Source organism: Taudactylus pleione, unplaced genomic scaffold, assembly GCF_031769625.1.
Source record: "Taudactylus pleione unplaced genomic scaffold, aTauple2 ptg000370l, whole genome shotgun sequence".
NCBI lineage: Eukaryota > Metazoa > Chordata > Amphibia > Anura > Myobatrachidae > Taudactylus > Taudactylus pleione.
This window is the reverse complement of record NW_028284771.1, coordinates 4,418,429-4,440,609: the sequence shown is the minus strand read 5'-3', so window position 1 is coordinate 4,440,609 and position 22,181 is coordinate 4,418,429. Positions and strand designations below refer to the sequence as shown.

Genomic DNA, 22,181 nt, shown 5'->3' with positions numbered 1-22,181 from the left:
GCTGCTGGGAAAGATTGAGATGCAGCTCCCAGTGTTTCCTGAGGATGCGTCTATGCCAGCCAGTGAGGACTGAGGGGCTAATTCAGAATTGCAGAATGGGTCCTGCTAACACGCATGCTAGCCCTTGAATGCCTCTGCCTGATTGACAGGCAGAGGCATTTAAGGGGCGGTGCGGGGGAGAGGACGTTCCCAGAAACAGGGCGTGTCCTCCCCATTTTCTGGGAGTGGCCAGCCCAGAGACTGTGTGGACGTACGCAGTCTGCTGGGCTCGCAAGCCAGCCAGCCTGAGTAAGCTGAGGGTTACTCAGCTGGCCGTCTACCATCGTGACCATCAACCACCGATGATCGCCATGGTGATCCCAGCACTGCGACCTCTGTGGCAGTGCTGGGATCGCAAATGCAGCAGGGGGCGTCATATACCTTCTACTGCATTTGCATTGTTGCAAGGATCGCATTGCAAAGCTGCCTGCGTGCATACATTATATCTATAGCCTGGGTGCAGCTTTGCAATTGCGATCATTGCTGAATCAGGCCCTGAGCCAGAAAACCTGAAGAGCAGCCCGGCTCTAGTTTTATATAAAAAACAGCTTGATACATCATAAGCCCCATAGTTACAGCATCCGGTAAATTGCACTGTGCTAATGAGTGGTAATATATCTATTTACAGATTTCCACCATGCATTAATGAGTATGTCATAAGACTGAGGGACCTATCTATCAAAGCAATTCTGTCTGTTGCCTCTAAAGATAGTGTTAGAACCTTCTGATCCCTTTCCATCTTCTGATCCCTCACTGGTGGGTTTCAGCTGTTTGCAATACCCATCACAGTGTTTTTGATTTGCACATACAGGACACAATGGCCGCACACGTGCAGCTATGCTTTCTGGATCCGTGCCCTAATGTAAAAGGACAGCGTTAGCTGATACTTAACTGTTTACTAATTACCGGGACGTGCTCTTATCTGAGCCCGTCTCCAAGCGATTTTCAGGGCTATATTGCAGTTTGTGACAAGCAGACCACCAAAAGAGAAGAACATCAGAAAACTGCAACAGCAACAACCAGAATATGTGTTACAAATACAATAAATCACCTTATCATAGGAGACTTCATCAAACATCTCATGTATCTGTTCTGGGTTTTCCACAGGTGTAGACACAGCATGAGAGGAGTTTAATGAGTCTACTTCCATGGCACTAAAACATTTGTCCAGAAATGTGTCCTCCTGCAGGGAGACAAGTCATTGGTACATACATTTAAAGGGGATTTCCACCTTCAGACGACTTTAATTTAGTGATCTGTACAGTACAAGCACTTCCGTAACTTTGACTAGAAACAATGATTTTCATCTGTTGAATGTTCTAGTTGCCTTGGGATACACTCTGGGCATAATTTCATCTTAGAACAAGAGATATATTTATCAAGAGGTGCAGGAATGATTAGATAAGCCAATACATTAACGTTAAGTGAAGATAGAAAGTTCCTTCGCTTGTTGAGGCCACCGTACAGAATGTATTTTTTGTAACAGTTGCTGAATTAAATGCTTGAAACTAGGAATAATTAACAATTCACACAGGAAAATGCTAATCACTTTGTTATTGACTTCAGACATTCTGTATAGAAAGCCTTTAATATTCTTCTATTACCATGGTTGGTGCTCTCCAGTATATGAACTAAATGAGAATGGAAAGAAACAGCTTTTCTATTTTTTGGGGTACTCAATAAAGTCACAAACTCATTAAAATGACATTAATTCCTATTAAAACCTTGAATCCTGCCAGAAGTTATTAATATAATATGTGATTAGGGGGTCTATTTACTAAGCAGTGTTAGGAGACAGAGTGAAAAGTGATAAGGTGCCAGCCAATCAGCTCCCAACTGTCACCTCACAGGCTGTGTTTGAAAAATGACAGTTAGGAGCTGATTGGCTGGCACCTTATCACTTTTCACTCTGTCTCCTAACACAGCTTAGTAAATATACCCCTAAATGTGCGTTAGTGAATAAAATATAATGCTACATATTTTTCTGAGGCTGTGCCATATTCTTACATTTACAGTCTTTGCTTTATCCGAGCATTACCTATTACAGCTTACTATTACTATTAATATATTGTACCACTGTTTCTCATACACAAATGCCTGTCACTACAGAATCGAACAGACAAGAGTTTTTACCACACTTCGTTACCAGTAATCCTAGTCAGCACCGGAGAACTAAATTATCTATCTATCTATGCCAGTTTAGGGGCACAGTGGGAAGCTCCATTACTCCTTGGCTGAGGAGTAGAATTATCCTATTCCTGCAAGCTGAAAACCCCTTTTTGTGCATGTGATAACTCACTGTCAGAAGAAAAGTTTGCTATTGGACTACAGGTAAACCCAACTCACAACTTGTAGCTCTGGGTAAGTAATGTTGACAGCAATATACTCCATGAACTTGGCAAACCCTTCATTCAGCCACAGATCATTCCACCACTCCATTGTTACCAGGTTCCCAAACCACTAATGAGGAAATAAAACCACAGTTATCATTTATAGACTTTAACATTCTCCAAAATGTTTTAAATAGAACAATAAATGAAATGCCTGGAGTTGGTTAGATGCATATTCTAGCAGAGTGTACCAAACAGCAATTTAATTCCTTAAAAACAAGAGCTTTCATTCTTCACTTGGTGGGTGCACTCATCTCCTTCGCAATTCTTTTACAAAAATGCCCTCTCCCGGAATGGTCAGGAGGCTCCCGAAAAGCGGGTGACGCTCCCAGCTACCCATAAAAGTGGTCAAGTCTCCCGCACCCCCTTCTAGCTGCCCACACCCTACCGCCAGTCGCTTGCACCCCCGGCGACTGCCCACTTACAGAGAACAAACGGGCGGTCCGGGGTGGCCTTGTCCCCACTATACAATACCTGTTCTCTCGGCACTGTATAGCGGGGGACGGGGCCATGATGATGCGATCATATCGCTATGCCCCTCCACACATCCCACCTTTGCGACTGCCATGTCTCCTCTGTGCCGACCTGGCTGCCTGCTTTTCCCAGAGGACTGGGCAGCAAAGTCGGTAATTATGCTCCAGAGAATTAACCTGTACCCTTTCCCCCTCCCCTACCTTGCGCCTGCCACACTGCTCATTTTTCACTTCTCTCCTCTCTTCCCTATTTCAACATTTTGTATATTTTCATATTATTTATTTTATTTATTTATTGTACATTATTCTCTCCTACCTTCTTCTGATTTTATAGTCTTTTCATGTTGATTCATATAGCATGTTACAAATATATGTTCCATTATCATATGATATGCTGTATCCCCTTCATATCCCCCCTTTTCTGTACCGCATAACTTTTTGAAAACAAATAACATTTGTTTGGAGAAAAAGAAAAAGACGAAAAAAAATGCGTATTTGCATAGAATTAACACCCCATGGTATTTATTCTACAAAACCTACACAGAGAAAGATGCAGATTATATCACGTGCAGGGGAGTAGTGAGGGTGGTTCCAGTGGAGCATGAGCTCCGGGCGCCAAAATGGACAGAGGGCGCCATCCAGGGTCCCGGAATTCATGGGGCGCTGCACAGTATGATGACCGCCTGCTAGTTTTATCTCGGTTTGTTTGCTCTATATCCTAAATAAGTTATGGATCGGCGATCCGTTTCTACATTTCATGCTCCCTCAAGCTGCCCAGATTGCCTACTATCCGGCCCTCCCTCCTCTGTGATCATCTTCTGTCACCTCCCCTTTCCTGTCAGATTACATTCACTTGTTACCTCTTTAATTCCATCCCCTCTCTACCCTGTGATCGGCTCTTTGCCTCTGTCCACTCCTTTCTTATTGGCTTCTGTCACCACCCCTCTCTGATCAACTCTTTGTCCCTCCTCTCTCCTTTCTTATTGGCTTCGGTCACTGGCCCTCTCTGATTGGCTTTGCCCTTCCCCTCTCCTTTCTTATTGGTTTCTTTCACCACCCTCTCTCTGATTGGCACATTCCTCTCTGATCCCTTCCCTCCTTCATTCATTGTGCTACAATGGACTTAAAAGTGACACATCTGATGTACAATCCTAAATTTTAAAGTATGAGTTTGAGGGTTATACTGCCACTGTTTGCTGCTTTGTTTCTTTCTCAACTTCAGTATTCCCCCGCAGGCTGGCCATAGCCCACATTCACAGTTCAGTACAGGGATGGTGGGGGTTGCTATGACATGCACTTTCTCTGGGCGCCATGGTTCCACGCTACTCCTCTGATCACGTGTATTCAGTCATATGTTCAGTCAGAATACATTAAATGAAAAAAAGCCATAGCATTTGCACTGAGCATAACATATGTGTGGAAATTGCAGAATCCCAACTCTATGTGAACCACTATGGGTTTATTGCCTAGTTCCCAACCTCTGGTATATTTACATTAAGGGGTTCTGTCACGACTGGGCTATTGAGGTAGAGAACCAGGGGGTTAGGAGAAGGAAGAATAAATGACGGGAGGGACAGTAACTAGGTCTCCTAGTTGCGGCCAAACCCAGGTTTGGCTAGACCTGCCCAGAGGCGTGGAGTCTAACTCACTTGTTGGTTTTCTCCAGTGACCCCTCCAATTGGGATTTGGTTTTCGCCGCACCAAGTGAACAGGTCGCAGCCCTCTGGACAGGTACCTGGGAATGGCAGAAGACCGAAACAAATACTATATCTACAAGGACTGGAAACACTAGGGATACTGGAAATGAAACACTAAAAGATTACTGAAAAGGAATGGCACTTGAAACACTAGGAGGAGATAATCCAGAGATAGACTTGTACTGAGATTCAGGTAGAAAGTGCACAGAGGTTAGCTTGAGACGCACTGAAGGCGCGGGCACAGACTTGTACTGAGATCCGGGTAGCGAGTACACAGAGGTTGGCTTGAGATGCACTGAAGGTGCAGGCACGGACTTATACTGGGATACTGGTAACGAACACACAAGGGTTAACTTGAGACGCACTGGAGGTGCCAACACGGACTTTCACTGGGATAGTGGTACAGACCCTCCAACATGACCCGCTCTATTAGGTACAAAATGCTCTGCTCCTGGACTTCCCTCTTAATTTATGATTGCAGCCACCTGTGGTGAAACACCTGTCTCATCAATTACCTAGTTCAACAGATGGATTTTCCGACGCTTGGTGAAGACATCATCGCCAAGCGCCTGCACTGCACTCGGGTGCAGTGTGAACAGCGTCAACCCGAGATAATCCCGGGTCGACACAGTAATAGTAGACCCGGGATTTTTGGTGGAAAAGGGGTATCAGAGGAAACCCAAACCACACTAGAGTCAAACTGAGGGAGGGAACCACCAATATACCCCATCTACAGTGTTTATGTGTTTTTATTGAACAAGGGTGTTGTCCAATTAGTCTGGCCTTTATCTCTACATTTTGAGAAAGGATGTCCACAGATAATCTTTGAGATAGAGAGCAGATACTGAGCCCTTTACCCACTGTCAGAACTTAGCAGCCACCAACTGGAGCAGCAAAGAAGACCACCCACTGATACACACAATCCATGAGCATGGGAACCGGAGAGGGAAGAAAGAGCTGTACACAGAGGCCTGATTCAGAGCCGGACGATCTGACAGAGCGCTCGCTCTGAATCAGGGCCGGCCTTCTTGTTTTTTATAGCGGCCTCCTGGCCGCTCACATAGCTGTGGGTGACCACCCACAGCTATAGCGAGCGGCCAGGAAGAAGGTCGCGATGGTCAAGACCATCGGGCTTGCGATGAGACCCTTGTGGTAGGGTCTCGTTGCGCGCAAACCCCAGAGAGATTTCGGCTCTCACAGAGCCGAAATCTCTCCCACTGACATCACTCGTGATGTCAGTGGGGCCGCCCCCAAACGGAGGCGTTCACATGGGAACGCCTCAGTTTGGGCAGCCACTCCCCCGGCCCACCCACCAATGGGGGCATGCTGTCACTCAACATCGACAGCACGCCCCCTTTGGTACGAGACCCGGAGCGTCCGGGTCTGGCGCATGCACACGACGGAGCCGGCTCCGTCGTGCGCATGCGCACTGGGCCACCATCGACCCGCATAGCGCCCACGAGCGGGTCTGAATCAGGCACAGAGTACCAAGACAAACCAGTGTCACTGGACTGGCTTGGGATTGCGGTATGGTAGGGTATTGAACAATGAAACATTGGTTCTACCGATAATTCCTTCTGATTTTAAATTTGAGTTACTATTTTTTTGTCAGCCACTTTGTTTGGCTCAACCTACTTTCTTCCCTTCAATTTATGGGTACAGAGCATTTAGATATTTACTGACTAGCAGATATTAAGTCAATGTTTTAAAAATCGATATACCTAGTAGAGAAAAATCAATGCTTTATACTTGGTTGATTTGGTGGAATCAAATTAATTATTTCCGATGGTCATTATTATTGATTCCCTTCCCTAGATTGTGGTTTGAAAAACATTAAAAAATTGCAGCTTTAAATCTCAAGGCTCACAGATGATAACTGAGTTATCAAGTAGGAGCGCTGCAATGGGTGGGTTTCCAATTAATGAGGAGCAGCTGGAAAATAGGGATAGTTAGTCCCTTGAACAAAGAAAAAGCATACAAATAATACCAGCGCTCAAATGTGATAGCATTCAATATACATCATATTTTAATCAAAAACAGTATAAAATACACATATAAAAAACAAATGATAAAACCAGTACAAAAAAAAGAGAATACTTAATAAAAAAGAAATTAGCGTGCTGAGCAGCATATAAACGTGAAGGTGATCCACCATATAGGCTGCAGATGATCTGTTAGATGGATAAGTTTAGCAATGGAATATTCCACATTGTCTCACTGCAGCCATAATATTAGTCTCTTATACCGCAATAGTCTTAGGAAACTTGAAGGTCCCAGATTATTAGTATGGTCAGAAGGGATGTGCACTCCCAATAGGAGATATAGTTACCAGTGTCAGTGTCCTTTGATAAAACTGCGGCTCTACGCAGCGAAACACGTCAGGACTTGGCTTACAGGAGACCACCTCAACCGCTTGGAATCTATACATTTCCCTATACTTTGGTGGGATTACCCAACACTGGAGATTTAGAATTTGGACCAGAATCCGTGCCCAGGGGGAGTATCCATCTGCGACAGCTCTGAGAGCGTTGCTAAAAAAAAAAGACCCCATTTGACCTAGGACACTGACACTGGTAACTATATCTCCTATTGGGAGTGCACATCCCTTCTCACCATACTAATAATCTGGGACCTTCAAGTCTCCTAAAACTATTGCGGTATAAGAGACTAATATTATGGCTGCAGTGAGACAATGCGGAATATTCCATTGCTAAACTTATCCATCTAACAGATCATTTGCAGCCTATATGGTGGACAGTGGCGTAACTAGGGTATTTGGATCCCAGGGCAAATTTGAAAAGGGAGCGCCCCCCCCCCCAACATCCTGAGATGTGCGCGCACGGGAAAAAAAATGGGCGTGGTCACTTAAAAATGGGGCGTGTCAACATGACACACCCCTTTATTTTCACGCTGAACATTCCTATCCATATGCACCTTAACCCCAGTAGTACCCCTTATACAGTACCCCCAGTATGCAGTTGTGGTCCCTCTTATGCAGGCCCATAGTAGTGCCCCTTATACAGTATCCCCAGTAGTGGTCCCCCTTATACAGCCCCCAATTAGTTCTCCTTATTCAGTACCCCCAGTAGTGGCCCCCCCAAATGCAGTGCCCCACGTAGTGTTCCCCCTTATGCAGTACCCCCAGTAGCAGTCCCCTTATGCAGTGCCCTTTATATGGTGCCCCCAGTAGTAGTCCCCCCCCCTATGCAGTGCCCTTTATATAGTGCCCCCAGCAGTAGTCCCCCCCCCATGCAGTTTTTCCAGTGGTGGTCCCCTTATGCAGGCACCCAGTAGTGATCCCCCCCTATCTAGTGCCCCATGTAGTGGCCCTTCCTATTATTGCCCCCAGTAGTGGTCCCCCGAGTGCAGTGCCTCTAGTAGTAGGCCCCTTTTATAATGCCTCCAGTGGTAGTTCCCCCCCAAGTAGTAGTCCCCAGTAGAGTAGGTCCTCCCAATGGTGCCCCCAGTAGTAGCCACCCCTCCCCCAGTAGAGGTCCCCCCAGTAGTAGCCACCCCTCCCCCAGTAGAGGTCCCACCAGTAGTAGCCACCCCCCTCCCAGTAGAGGTCCCCCCAGTAGTAGCCACCCCCCTCCCCCGTTGTGCAGATGAGTAAAACAAACAAACAAAAAAAAAAATATATATATATATATATATATATATATATATATATATATATATATATATATAAAAATACACTTACCTGAATCTCTGGTCCTGGTCCTGCTCGCGACGCCGCTCCCGTCCGGGCTGGCGCGCTCAGCATTATGGGACAGACGTCAGTCCCATTACCCACTGCAGGAGCCGGACGGAAGTCCGGCTCTTGCAGTGGGTGCTGCAGCAGTCAATGAGAGTCTATCTGACTCTCATTGGCTGCTGTTTAACACACGCATCGCCACCAGCCCGGACGGCGATGCGTGTGTTATGCACAGCTTGAGCCCGCCTCCTGGCGCTATTGGGCAAGCGCTCAGGGGGAGGGAATGGGCTCAGGCGTGCAGCACAGGACCGGCGCTGGAAGCCTAGCGCCGGTCCTGTGTAAATGTGTAGTGCTGACTGCACGCATTGCGGTCGGCGCTACACTGGACAACTAGGGCGGGCGGGCCGGTACTGTGGCCGGCGGCGCCCCCGCGCCGCCGGTCCAACGGCGCCCAGGGCACGCACCCCGCTCGCCCTGCTCTAGTTACACCACTGATGGTGGATCACTTTCACGTCTATATGCTGCTCAGAACGCTAATTTCTTTTTTATTAAGTATTCTCTTTTTTTGTACTGGTTTTATCATTTGTTTTTTATATGTGTATTTTATACTGTTTTAGATTAAAATATGATGTATATTGAATGCTATCACATTTGAGCGCTGGTATTATATGTATGTTAAATCTCAAGGCTGCCTGCAACCCGCAGGCTATTACATATACCCCAATATGAGCCGTATTCAATTAGACGCGAAAAGCCGAGATCCGCATAAAAGTTTTGCCGATTGCGACTTTTCGTCTGTCGGAAACTTATCTCCATATTCAATTACAAACACTTTTCGTGTACGCGGAATAGGCGAATTTCGCCAATGTAATAGGCGAAAAAGATTCGGCTCTGAATAGCAGGAGAAAAGAAGTGCAACATTTTTATTTTGGGGGTAAAGGTGGGAAAACCACTCAGAACCCTTAGGACAGCCCCCAAAGGATAACTGCATCAAAAAAATCCTGTAAATAAACTTAACACCCCAAAAAAGTACTTTCATTTTGGGGGCAAAAAAGCACAAAGTGGGGGGATAAACTCAAAAACTAGCGAAATAAGGTTGTGGGGGTGCTCTAAGAAGGGGCCAAGTGTTTTGGGATTGCAGGTGCTTTTATGACGGAGGAATTTCACTTTTATTAAAACGACACTTTAGAGACATTACAAATGCTAGCACCCATTATCAGGTACCCCAAATCTGACAGGACAACTTATTTTCTCCAAAAAATACTGCTTATGCCATTCTTCACCACTTGTGCAAAGACGCTAATTAGAGGCAATTGTACCAACTTAAGTACCCCAAACAGTTTTATTAGGGCTATTCGGGCACAACTACATTGATCCCCAATGTTTCTGCATCTTTTGGGGGGGGGGGGGGTTCAAGCTGATTTCCCCGATTCTGACACCACTTTCCAGCTGTTCTGACTTCGTGTGTCGCCGTTTTCGCGTCTTTTGGAATTGAATAGCGGGGACGTGCACGATACTTTTCCGCGGGCAAAAGACGCGATGTAGGCGAAAAGTCCGGCAGGCTGAACTTTATCGCGGGTGCGAAACTAATTGAATACCGCCCAATGTTGGAATAAATTTTTTTATAGTTTCTTCATTTCTATGAACCCTATACATCCTATAAAAACAGTCCTCTGCCGCCATCTAGTGCTTGGAACCTGCACTGTATTTTGTTCAATATTGAATTTGTACTACAGGTATACTGTATTGTGAAAACAACACTATATTTTTCTGCATTTGAAGAATCCATGTTTTCATAGAGAGTGCTGCACAGAATTGTAGGAATGATCCATTCATATAAGTATTAGATTATTTAAGAAAATCCAAGAGTTGCATTAGGCTGGTCGACTCTACAAACGTGCATTACAGGTTTAAGAATAAAACATAAGCTCACATGTTCCATGTAAGTAAAAAGGAGAATGGATTATTGTACTGCATGTTATTTTACACTCCTTACATGTTATATTTATTTGTTGTAGCATTTAATTAAAGTATTATTTGAAAAGAAAAAAATGAAGAAGTAATTATACAGTATTAGGATACTGCTGAATTTGTCCTGTACCTATTACCAGCTTTAGACAGGACATGCAAATTGGGAAGTGATAACAAACAAGTATTTATAGAACATTGGCGATCATGGTATATAGGTAATTATTGTATACTCTAATTGGTGCATTTTAATAATAGAGCATGGCATATATTGTAATAATTACACTATTTATCTACGGGTGGAGCAATATAATTTACAGGGACATAGATCAATGCATGCACATATCTTGTGTCTACCCACCTGGTGAGCCAGCTCATGAGCGATCACCATTGTAATCCAGAGTTTATTAGATGCTGTAGATGTCTTAGGATCATACAGCAATGAGGACTCCCTGTAAGTTGTCAGCCCCCAGTTTTCCATTGCACCAGCCTGAAAGTCAGGAATTGCAGCAAGATCTAAAGAAACAACATTCCATCATCATACAGAATAATGCATAATAAAACCAGAAATTGGCAAGGATATCCTAGGCTGCCAGTCATACATTACCTTGCTTTGGCAATGGGTACGGTATGCGGAAATATTCTTCAAAAAAGTCCAAGAGCTTTACTGCCGCTTTTAATGCATATGTGGCTTGGTCTATCTTGTCGGGTGCAGCATAAATAGATATCTAAAAATAAGGTGCAAAAAGTTTAAAGATATAAAACAGCACATACATCAGAATTCATTATAAACCGCAAATCACAACCATTCAATGGATCTTGGATCAGTGCTAAACAATAAAGGAGTTTAAACTGTCATATGTTCAATAAATAATCAATTGAAGCATCTGATGAAAATGGGAAGTTATATTCACATTACACTCTATGGGCAAAATGTAATAGCCTGCGACTTACAGGCATCCACGAGATCCCAGAGAGCCTGCCCAATGTTTTAAAGTGGCAATCTTTTAAAGCTAGGTTGGTTTTGCCTTTTAAATGAATGCCACTTTAAAACATCAGACAGACTCGCCAGAAACTTAATGATGCCTGCAAGTCGCAGACTATTACATTTCCCCCTATATGTAAGAATGATTATATATATACCAATATAAGTGCAATGTACACCAATGTACACAAGTGCACAACAATATCAATTTTGTGGTGTAACTTTCTGTATTCTATGAAAGCTAATTGGTGATTGGTTGCCGCAATTTACTACATATATATTTCAGAACAGCAACCGTGTATCCGGTTTTTGTAGCTTTTTAAATGAAGTGAGAACTGACTTGAACCCTTGCTGAGTCCTTACCTTAACTCCATGATCTGTCACCTGACTGACTGATTTGAAGTCTGAAACAATAAATGCCACAAGGTACGTGCTCATCTTCACACTGACATCAAAGTGGTCTTCTAGGAGTCCCCCACCCACATACACAGTCTTCACCTGCAGGGAGAGAGTGGATAATATAGCAGTATATGGATTGACATAGAAGGTACATTACAGTTGCTCACTATACTGATTAAACTGCAGTCCTTACATTGCCGGGACCCAGGCCACTATGTGACCATGTGAAAATATTGAAAGCTACTGTAGTGCACCTGTTACCTGCACACAGTGGATCACATTTACGATGCCCACCACAAACCACCCTGGTTACGCCCCACTTAGAGGTGTTTATGCCTCACTTAGAGGAGCATGCCTACTATCTGTTCTTTGGAAACATCTAAAAAAATAACAGTCACAGATTCATTAAAAAAAAAAATCATCAAAATCCAACCACCGAAAACTATAAAATTCTCTTTATCTTCAGCTGCACCGCTTGGATTTAAGCTATTTCTTAAATTAAATAACTAAACAACTTTTTCAGGCGCTAGTAATAGTAATAAAAAATAAATATATATCATAAAAAGTGATGAAATCCTTTACAATTTCTTAAATGAGTCATGAAGGAGATGTGACATGTGGATTGTCTTTATGAAATTTGATACTTTTGTGCCGTTTTACTTTACGTGGAAACGTGCCTAGAGCATGTGCATCATATTACAAGTACTGATCTCTGCCAGCTCCGAGCTAGTGGAGTGAAAATGGCTGTGCATAAAGCAAGGACACCTCTATAAATGTTCCCTTTCTGCTAATTAATCTCATTGTACACAGTCTGGCTTCTTAGCATGGAGCTTATTCCCTGCATCCGGTGTCAGCTTCTGCTTCTCTGCAAGCGGCCATCTTGTTCAGACCACAAAATCATTCCAGTTACTGAGTTTACAGTAGGCAACAGCTGCACTTTAATAACGTTGCTTTATAGCTTAAAGAACTGTTTAATTTTTCTTAGTAAAATGCACCAAAATCATTAATTTGGTTAAAAATGATAAAGTCTATGAATAATATAAGGAAAGTGGCTTATTGGCACCATGTACTACAAGTTATGTTAGGCTGGCCAACCTGTGCACAGTTCCTTTCTAATTTTTTTTATCATACCAACATTATTCATGTTATGACACTTTTAAACTGAGGTTCAGCATATTAACAGGATAGGATAACTGCAACACATTAATATAGTCTCCAAGACACTATAAGAAAACTGGTGCAGGACTGCAGGAAGTACAATCTATTGTCACTTCATGTTTAAAAAAAAAAAAAAAAAAGAGTAAGGAAAGGATGTGCAGGGAACCTATACATTGGTTGCTGAACAAAACCTTCCAATTGTCGACATGGTGACACAGCTTATCCATTTCATGGTTCTCCAACTTTTACTTTAGTGGCAGCTGGGGAATATCATTTACAAAAATGTGTGTGGAAGTCCCGTCTCCCAGCATGATATAGGTGGCAGTTGTAGGCCAACAAGAGCTGGAAATCCATTTAGTTTCAAAACTTGATGTACATGGCCATAGGCAAGGAACAAAAGAAAGTTTATAAAGTTTGATAGAAAAATAATGAATAGAATCACAGTATATTTCTTTCTAAAAACACTTATTAAATTGTACCTTATAATCACTAAATGGTGTCTGAGTTATTGGCACAATTACAAGAAACCACGTACTATGGGCATGTTGGACACTGCGCTATGCTTCGCTTCTCTTCGGATCTTAATTGAGAAACTGGCTTTGAAGGCTGGCTCATCAAAACAAGGGAAGGTCAATCGCGCGGCTGTAGGCTCAAACTGCGTTGATGCAAGCACTCTGTAAGAGATTGTTTAGTAAATAAGAAAATACATTTGAAGCTAAATATCAGTGCTTATTGTTGACAAAAAAAGACATCCGTCATAAACAAGGATGGGTTGGGTATGGGATCCCGTCAGAATTTGGAAAGTAACCCTTACCCTAACCCTGTCCCTAACCCATCTTTCCAGGAGCCTAACCCTAACCTTTCTCTCTTGCAGCCAACCCTCCCCCCAGTGCCTAACCCTAACCTAATACTCACCGTTGGGATGTCAGCAGTCAGCATCGTGGACCTGGGATTCAGACTGCTGTCGAGATTCCGGTGCCGGGATTCTGACTGCCAGCATCCTGGCCATCGGTATGCCGACTACATCCCACAAGGATCACTAATCACAGTACATATGTTGCAGATGGGCCCCTCTAGGACTGTAGACCTTTGTTCCGGAAGTGGATATGGTTTCTCAAAGTAATTTGACCTTCATATGCAGATCATATAAAGTGTTTCCAGTCTTTACATTTTCCCTTATTTTCCTCTACCTGTAGGTGTTCCTGAAGGGTCTATTTTTGGCCCCCTTTCTCCTCTCCCTCTACACTTCCTCATCTATATACCATCTACAGTATATGCTGATGACATTGAAATCTACCTCTCGTCCCCTGACCTATCTCAATCCATCCTCTCTCACGTCTCTAACTGCCTCCTGATATCCCAGCACTTCTTGAAATTTAACACGGCGAAGACCAAGCTCATTGTTTTCCCCCTTCCTGGGTCCCTCCACCTCCCCACTCTCTGTTGATATCATCACCTTGTCTTCTGTTCTCTAAGTCCGTTGCCTCACTATAATCCTCAACTCCACTGTCTCCTTCACTCCAGCTCCTTCAATTCATGCACTCAAGACAACTATCAACCTTGTCTTTTTCACCTCTGGAACATATGCATAATCTCCTCTACCTCATCTCTGATGTTACCAAAGTGCTCATACAAGCGCTCATGATCTCCCACCAAGACTACTGTAACCTCCTCCTCACCGACTTCCCTCTCACTTGCCTCTAATGACTTGAATTCTTAACACTGCTGCTTATCTAATTTTCTTCTCCTGCCATACAACATCTGTCTAAATCTTTACAATCGGCTTCACTGGCTCTCAATTCCCCACAAAATCTAGTTCAAACTCCTCAACCTCTAATATTATTTAGTCCACACACCCACTGACTCATGCCACCTCCTGTGTCCACCACCCTACCTCTACCCTGGTCACTATCTCTCATGCTCACCTCCAAAACTTCACCCAATGTGCAGATTCCCCCTCGAGCAATCCCAAAGATTAATCTGGCCTGTATTAAGTGGTGACTTCTCACAAAAACATAACTCATTAAATTCTAAGATGTTTGTTTCCTTTCAGTAAAGTGTGTATTATTACAGTGATATCTGTAAAGGATAAATTGAACCTTCTACACCAAATAAAACTGACATAGCTCTCTATAAGTAAATAGATGTAGGTCTTTTTGGAAGGCACATCAGATTTTTTTCCTAAACTCCCTTTTAGACTCTGGAACACACTAGCTAAAGATTAGTCCAGTCACAAGACAGTTATTACACAAATACAGTGAAAATCAGATTTACCTGATCTCTCCATCTGAGGTTTTATAGGTGCTTTTATAAAACCCTCGGAAGCTGTGTGAAAGGTTTGCATTGTATGCAATAGATAGGGTATAATTTTCTCCGGGAATTAGAGGATCGGCGGCTTGAAGTGCAATTTGCTCATTGATAGGATGCTCCAGAAGAAATAAATCTTGCTGTTGAAGATGGCTTCCTATTCCTCTGTCAATGCTGGTCTTTGTAACTGTTAAGTGTTTGCTATGCAGGATGATGGTTCTGGTCTGTTGTGTTACAGTAACAGTGATCTTGGTAAGGCCACTAAACGTGAGAGTGGTTAGGTTTGGGTGAATGAGGAGGTCATAGTGTAGAGGAATTACATCATTCGGTAACCTAAAATTGTTCCATGGAAAGACGTCACTAGAATCGTCCGTGTCCTCAGTACCCATGGCCATAGGGGACACAGAGAAAAATGTCCATATGAAGCATAAAAGTCCAGTGTATAATAGACTATTCATTGTTATTTTCACCCTTGCAATAATGTTATCTCAATTTCATGAAGTTACAGTACGTATGATCCTGGAAGTGCAATACAAAGAGAAAATTTTATAATAATAATAAAAAAAGCAAACTTGACTAAATGTTTGAAGCACAAATAAAAATATTATGTGTCATGTTACATCGCAGAGTTTTTCTCTCTTATTCGTTATTAAATATGATCTTGCACAATGTGATACAGCAAAACCAGACTGAGGATTTTGCCTTAAATGCATATTTTTTCCCCTTAATTTTTCCAAAATGTATGACATGCAGTATGGAAGGAGTGTCTATATATTATACATTATAATTAAATATAGACAATCCTTCCATATGTCATAAATTATGGAAAAATTAAGAGATAAAATTGGCATCTAAGACAGAGGGCCTGATTCAGAGCCGCTCGCGAGCGCTATGCGCTCGCAAGCGGGTCGATGGTGGCCCAGTGCGCATGCGCATGACAGAGCCGGCTCCGTCGTGCGCATGCACGAGACCTGGATAGCGACAGGCAATCCGTCGCTCCGGGTCTCATACCAAAGGGGGCGTGCTGTCGATGTTGAGTGACAGCATGCCCCCTTTGGTGGGCGGGCCCGGGGCGTGGCAGCCCAGATGGAGGCGTTCCCATGGGAGCACCTACCGTCTGAGGCCGGCCCCACTGACATCACAAGTGATGTCAGTTGGAGTGCTTTCGGCTCTGTTAGAGCCGAAAGCACTCTGGGGCTTGCGGCAACGGGACCCTACCACAAGGGGCTCGTCGCAAGCCCGATTGTCTTGACCATCGCAACCATCTTCCTGGCCGCTCGCTATAGCTGTGGGTGGCCACCCACAGCTATGCGAGCGGCCAGGAGGCTGCTCTGAAAAACAAGAAGGACGGCCCTGATTCAGAGCAAGCGCTCTGTCAGTGCGTCCAGCTCTGAATCAGGGCTAGAATCCTCAATCTGAGCAAAACCCAGAACCGGTACATCCAATATGTGGCTAATAATAAAATATGATAGGACATGATTGGCACCTCCTTCTACCAACAACCTGCTCTAAATGTGGGATTGTTTCCGAAGGAGAGTACATTCAGGGCCATGCCTTGAAGAGGGGCAGTTGCAAAAATGTTTCCTTTCCAGATATTGCTCCAAATTTCCTTGAGTCTTGTCTGGGGTAGATGCAGCTGATGTAGAGGCACAGCAGCTGCACTTGCCTTTGGGTCCCCCACATAAAGGGAGAGCCAGTGTTGATATACTCTCTATCCATTCTGTTGGAAATAATATGTGTGCAGATGTTGATATTGCAGCATTATGTAGGCACATACAATCAGATGACTCAAGTTTCAAACAGCCCAGTTATTTAACCAATGGTTATGGTTTATTGATAAATAGCAGTTACAGCCGCACTCACTGTTACATGCATAATAGTGATGGAGTGGAGCTTGAGCGGAGTGGGGTTCTATACAGCCCACTAGCCATTGAGTGTATGCTGCAAACGGGTAGCGATGCAGGATACTGGAACAAGCAGGTATAAGTCAGGTTCAAGATTGCCCCTGCACATACTCAATAGTTATCTCTGTGGCCATCTTGGAACAGGGCCTGAAGTCTCCCTGGAGGGTCGGGAAGGGTCGGGAAGACTGAAGTCTGCACAGTCGCGCATTCCTATCGACACATTTGTCATCTTAAATGAATAGTTCATGTAGCTAGCAGCATGCACTAGGGAGCCAAGCAGGGATCTTCTCTCTTCTCTCCTGCCACGTCAACCTTGGGGATCTTCCCCTGAGCCTCTTTCCGGGGAGCCTTCTGGTTCTTCTTTGCAGTGACTGACAAGCTGGCCTGGGCCCATTGCCTTACTAGTCAGTACTGGGCCTGATTCATGCATGCTCTTCCTTGGAGAGGATTCTGACAACTGTTAGCATGCTCTGGAGGAGTCATAGTCTGCAATTTCGTCACAGGAGGATGAGATGGTGGAAGGCTCTGACCTTGAGTTTTCTCAAGTCAGGAGGAGTATGGCAATATGAAGCAGGAAGAGGACGATTTAGTGCATGCCATCAGGCAGACAAAGATCTTAAGAATAGTGAGGAATTGGAGATTCCAGACTGTATGCAGTTTAAAAGGTAAAATAAACAGATGGAAAAAGAAAACCTCATCAGTTTATATAGAGGAGATCCTGATTGCAGATTTCATATCTCCCACATATTACAGTTCATTGTTTCTAGCATAGATCCAGTGAAATTGGAATTCCAGAAAAGTTGGATGTTCCCACAGCTCACCTATGTAAGACTAGCATCATTCTTATTATGAACACTTCTACCTTACGAGATACAGTAGCTTAGGCAGGAAAATGGAGGCTACTCTCAAGTCTGTTGACATTGCAGCAGGGGCCACTTAGCTTTGGCTCAGGTTCAATAGCTCAGTGGTGAGGTGGTCAGAGCAACTGTCAGAGGATCTGGAATCTGACAGACCAAAGGTTGACACATTCAATCTGTTGAAGTATATTTGTGAGGCCTTTGAATATCAAGGGGCAGTTAACACTGATAGACTCATTTGGCCTAGATTTTCAGCTTTGGCGGCAGTCTTAAAATTCCATGTCCACTGACTTCTTGAGAGTCCCTTCCATTCTCTGGGGGTCTTGTTTCGTCCAGAAATGGATAAAAAATATTTCCCAGGCCAAAGGGGGAAATAGATCCTTTCTTCCTCTTAATGTCCCCAGACCAAAAGGCTCTAGGTTTTGCTAATTTCATCCCTACACAAAAGGTGTCAAACCCACAGGGTAAGTCCTCCACTCCTTGTGGAGAGTTGCAGAGAGGTTAACAGGCTTGGGTAGCCAGATGTCTAGCTATCAAGCCCCCAGCAAGCAACTCCTTTCGTGGTATCTTGCTTGCTTCTCTTTTGGAACTAAAAGACCAGATGGGAGCGATTAATTAATTAGTGGAAAATAAACTAGAGTGCCCCACAGTGCATTCTATCCAGCTCAGTGATCACGAGGAGGGACTTTAAAGCAACACTCTAATCAAAGAAGCAGAGCACAAGTGACTGGATCACAAGATTACCCTACAACGATTTTAAAAATCGTTCAATCGTTCATATCTGAAAGAAAATCTGACATGTGGGCCTGCAACGATGAACAATGCACGTTCCTGCATGTCAGATAATGATATCTGACATCATCTGTCTTTGCAGTCAGATTTTCACGATTTCATTCATTTTAATACTGTCTGAAATCATTCAAATCATTGGTAAAATTGTTCAATCGTTAGTGCCTACCTTTAAGATCAGATCAGTTAAGTCAAACTTTCTTCACCAGAGTTTAACTTGCCAGACTATAAAAGCATTGATGATCATTGATGCCATGATCCTTACAGCAAAGCCTGTTTCGGGCAAGAATTACGCAGGGTTTGGAAGATCCACATCTCAAAGTGTAAATCAAAGGGGATTACCTCCTCTTATTTTTGGATGGACTGGTTACTACCGTTCCTGCAAGATGGCCTCGAAGGAGATTTAAAATGTGTCTATTTAATGGTTTGGGAATCAGGCCTCTCCGATTTCTTTTAGAGAAAACTGCCTGTTTTAACCAGAGAGCAGATCTTCTGTCAGCCTCCATACTGTACATCCCCCAATAAGCTCCTTGGTATCTCAATCTGTCGCTGACAGCCTTCCTATTGGCTATCTCTACAGCTAGGAGAGCTATAGAGCGTGGGCTCTTTTAGGTGTCCATTTGTCACCTTAAATGAAGACAGGTCTGTTCTTAAAGTCAAAGCTCCCTTTTAGCCTAAATTGATCTCCAAGTTCCATCTAAATCAAGAAATTGTGATCTCATGTTGGTCCAGGATAAGTCTCCAGAAGAAGAATCTCTTTGCTGTTTGGACATTGTAAAAACATTGATGATTTATATCCAAAGAACCTGGGAATTATGCAGGATGGATATCTTATTGCTCCTTTACGATGCCCATAAGAGAGGCTGGCCTGCATCTGAACAGACTATTGCCAGATTATTTTAGTAATGTACCAGGTTTACATTAGAAAGTGACAATCTCACAATGTGATGGCACATTCCACCAGATCATTGGGAGCCTATTGGGCCCAGGATTTCAGTTGAGCAGCTGTGCAGGATGGCCATCTTGTCTTCACACCATCACAAAATTCTACAGATCCAATACTTTTGTGTCCAAGGATGCCAGTGTTGGATGTAAGGGGCTATGGCATGGCAACATTTCACAGTTATCCTTTGTAAAAATATTGTTCTCATTGAAGAATGTTGTTTTCTCCTGTCCCTCTTGTTACATACTGTACTCTTGGTCTTTGTCCTTTGGAAAAAAATATGGAATCATTGGCAGTAACTGGAGCTGCAGAGGGGCAGGATCTTGAGCTATTTGCTAATGAACTTAAAGTGCCTAAGCTCCTGTCATTGCAGTCTATATTTAGTTTGCCAATGACTTCCATTTAAGCCAGAGAAAAGGTACACAGATCCAATCTTCACGGTTGCTACATGCACAGACAATATTGTACTGTCAGGGCCGTTGAGACACCCACAGGGCCTGGGTACATGGCCATATTCTGGAGGTGTACTGTGTGTCGTCATAGAAATGTGTTATACAGTTTGTATGAACCAAGGTGTTACACGCAGTAGTGTTAATCACAGAGTTATACATATTCATATTCAAAACCAGAGTGATAATTCCAGTGTCAAAAAATATACTGTATTAAAGATTATAATATTGCAAAACAAACCATAAATAAACATCTTCATGTGACTCTGCCATGTTACACTACAAGTACATGTGATGCAACTCAAAAACTATACTATATGTTACTAAAGTTTTGCATATTTATTATGATTTAAAAAAAAAAAAAAAGCTTACAGCCTATTAAGAAATAAATTCATATACTTTTTTGCCATAGCATGATATGGCTATTTCCCGTAATCATTCGCATAGTAAACGTTCATGATGATTTGAATGAGTGACTTACTGATAAAGGGTCAGGTTGCTCTTATGGGAAGTGTGCCAGACAGTGGGTGATACACAATGATAGGCCTCACACAAGGCCTCAGTCTGATCTGACTGTAAGGTACGACATAAATAGACACGTAATGCTGCCCATCCACTAACAGACCATAGAAACAACAGCACGATTATGACATTGTAATCGTGCTGTCGTTTCTATGTCTGTGATAAACCTACACTGAACGAGCAGTCGTTCAGTGCAGGCTCATCAATCATCTGGCAACATGCTGAACCTGACAATATCGTCAGGTTGACCAGCAGGTTTGCCCGATGATTGATGACGGAAACGTCCAGCGGGCAAGCGCGCTAGCCGTTTCCTACTTTAAAGTGCCCGATTTGCGGACGATTTGCAATCCCCTGTCAAAATCGTCTAGTGGATGGGCAGCTTAATTCTTAATGCTGAATAAATGAGACAATCAAATAGAAAAGGAACAACAATAAATTAATATAGAAATAATGAGTTAGCAGCTGCTACTAGGAAACACAGAAAACAACATTCAGTACCTTAATGGCAGCTTGTCACAGAGAAAGAGCTCTTTGTCATACTAGGAGGTGGGGGGATGTTACAGAGTATAATCTTCACACTATAAACATGAAAATACTCCCTATTCATGTTATAAACGACCTCCAAACACACAGTCTGTTGTCTGCAATCTGTCTGCTGCTGGCTCATTCGGCTCATGGAAATCCAGCTTCAGCCCAGCCAGCACATCGTTACTTTCACTTTCTCTTCCGGCAAAACTGCAGTGTTATAATTATACTAAACCCTATCCTCCAACATGACCCCTCCCATCAGGTACAAAATGCTCTGCTCCTGGACTTCCCACCTAATTTATGATTGCAGTCACCTGTGTTGAACTAGTTAACTGATGAGACAGGTGTTTCTACACAGATGGTTGCAATCATCAATTTAGAGGAAAGTTCAGGAGCAGAGCATGTTGTACCTAATGGAACGGGTCATGTTGGAGCAGGGGCGTTTTAAGAGAGGAGGGGGCCCATGTGCACTCCTTGTGTGGGGCCCCCTCCTCTCTCCCTGGTGGTTGGCAGTCGACTGACCCAGCTGGCCAGCCACGGAAGCATTAGTAGACTCCGGGCACTAGAGTGTGCCCGGAGTCTACTGCACATGCACAGAACGCTGGAAAAATGGCTGCGACAGCCATTTTACGGCGTTCTGTGCATGCGCAGTAGACTCCGGGCACACTCTAGTGCCTGGAGTCTACTGCGTATGTGCAGAACACCGTAAAATGGCCGCAGCTGCCATTTTTCCGGTGTTCTGAGCAGCAGTGACACCCGACGCGGGACCTCGGACAGGTAAGTTTAAAAAAAATATGGGTGCAGTGTGTGCGGTGTGGGGCCCCCTGGACCCGGGGCCCGTGCACACTGCACCCATTATAGATACACCACTGTGTTGGAGGGTCTGTTAAACTGGAAGAAAAGAAGGAATCCGTTTACAGTAGGGTGCACTTTATCCCTCCGTCTGAAATTAAATTTAAAACCAATTTATTAGATATGCTCTAAAAACAGGTATTACAACATCTTATTTCTTATTTTTGTCTTTTTTTATATTTATATACATGAACTATTGTAGCCATAGGCGAAGCTAGACATTTGGT

The 22,181-nt window shown here is 43.6% G+C and overlaps 1 protein-coding gene across 1 annotated transcript in view; it reads right to left on the bottom strand.

Annotated features, from left to right (window-relative positions):
* Window positions 1–21,259, bottom strand: part of LOC148508357 (endoplasmic reticulum aminopeptidase 1-like) — a 57,163-nt gene extending 35,904 nt beyond the window's left edge. The window contains exons 1-8 of the mRNA XM_088444663.1: window positions 21,073–21,259; window positions 15,078–15,629; window positions 13,339–13,477; window positions 11,610–11,744; window positions 10,869–10,989; window positions 10,623–10,777; window positions 2,386–2,499; window positions 1,091–1,222 (exon numbers count right to left, since the gene is read on the bottom strand). Coding sequence (XP_088300789.1) covers window positions 1,091–1,222; window positions 2,386–2,499; window positions 10,623–10,777; window positions 10,869–10,989; window positions 11,610–11,744; window positions 13,339–13,477; window positions 15,078–15,568 — 1,287 coding nt within the window. The 5' untranslated portion in view covers window positions 15,569–15,629; window positions 21,073–21,259. The remainder of the gene's footprint in view (window positions 1–1,090; window positions 1,223–2,385; window positions 2,500–10,622; window positions 10,778–10,868; window positions 10,990–11,609; window positions 11,745–13,338; window positions 13,478–15,077; window positions 15,630–21,072) is intronic.
* Window positions 21,260–22,181: the final 922 nt, after the last annotated feature.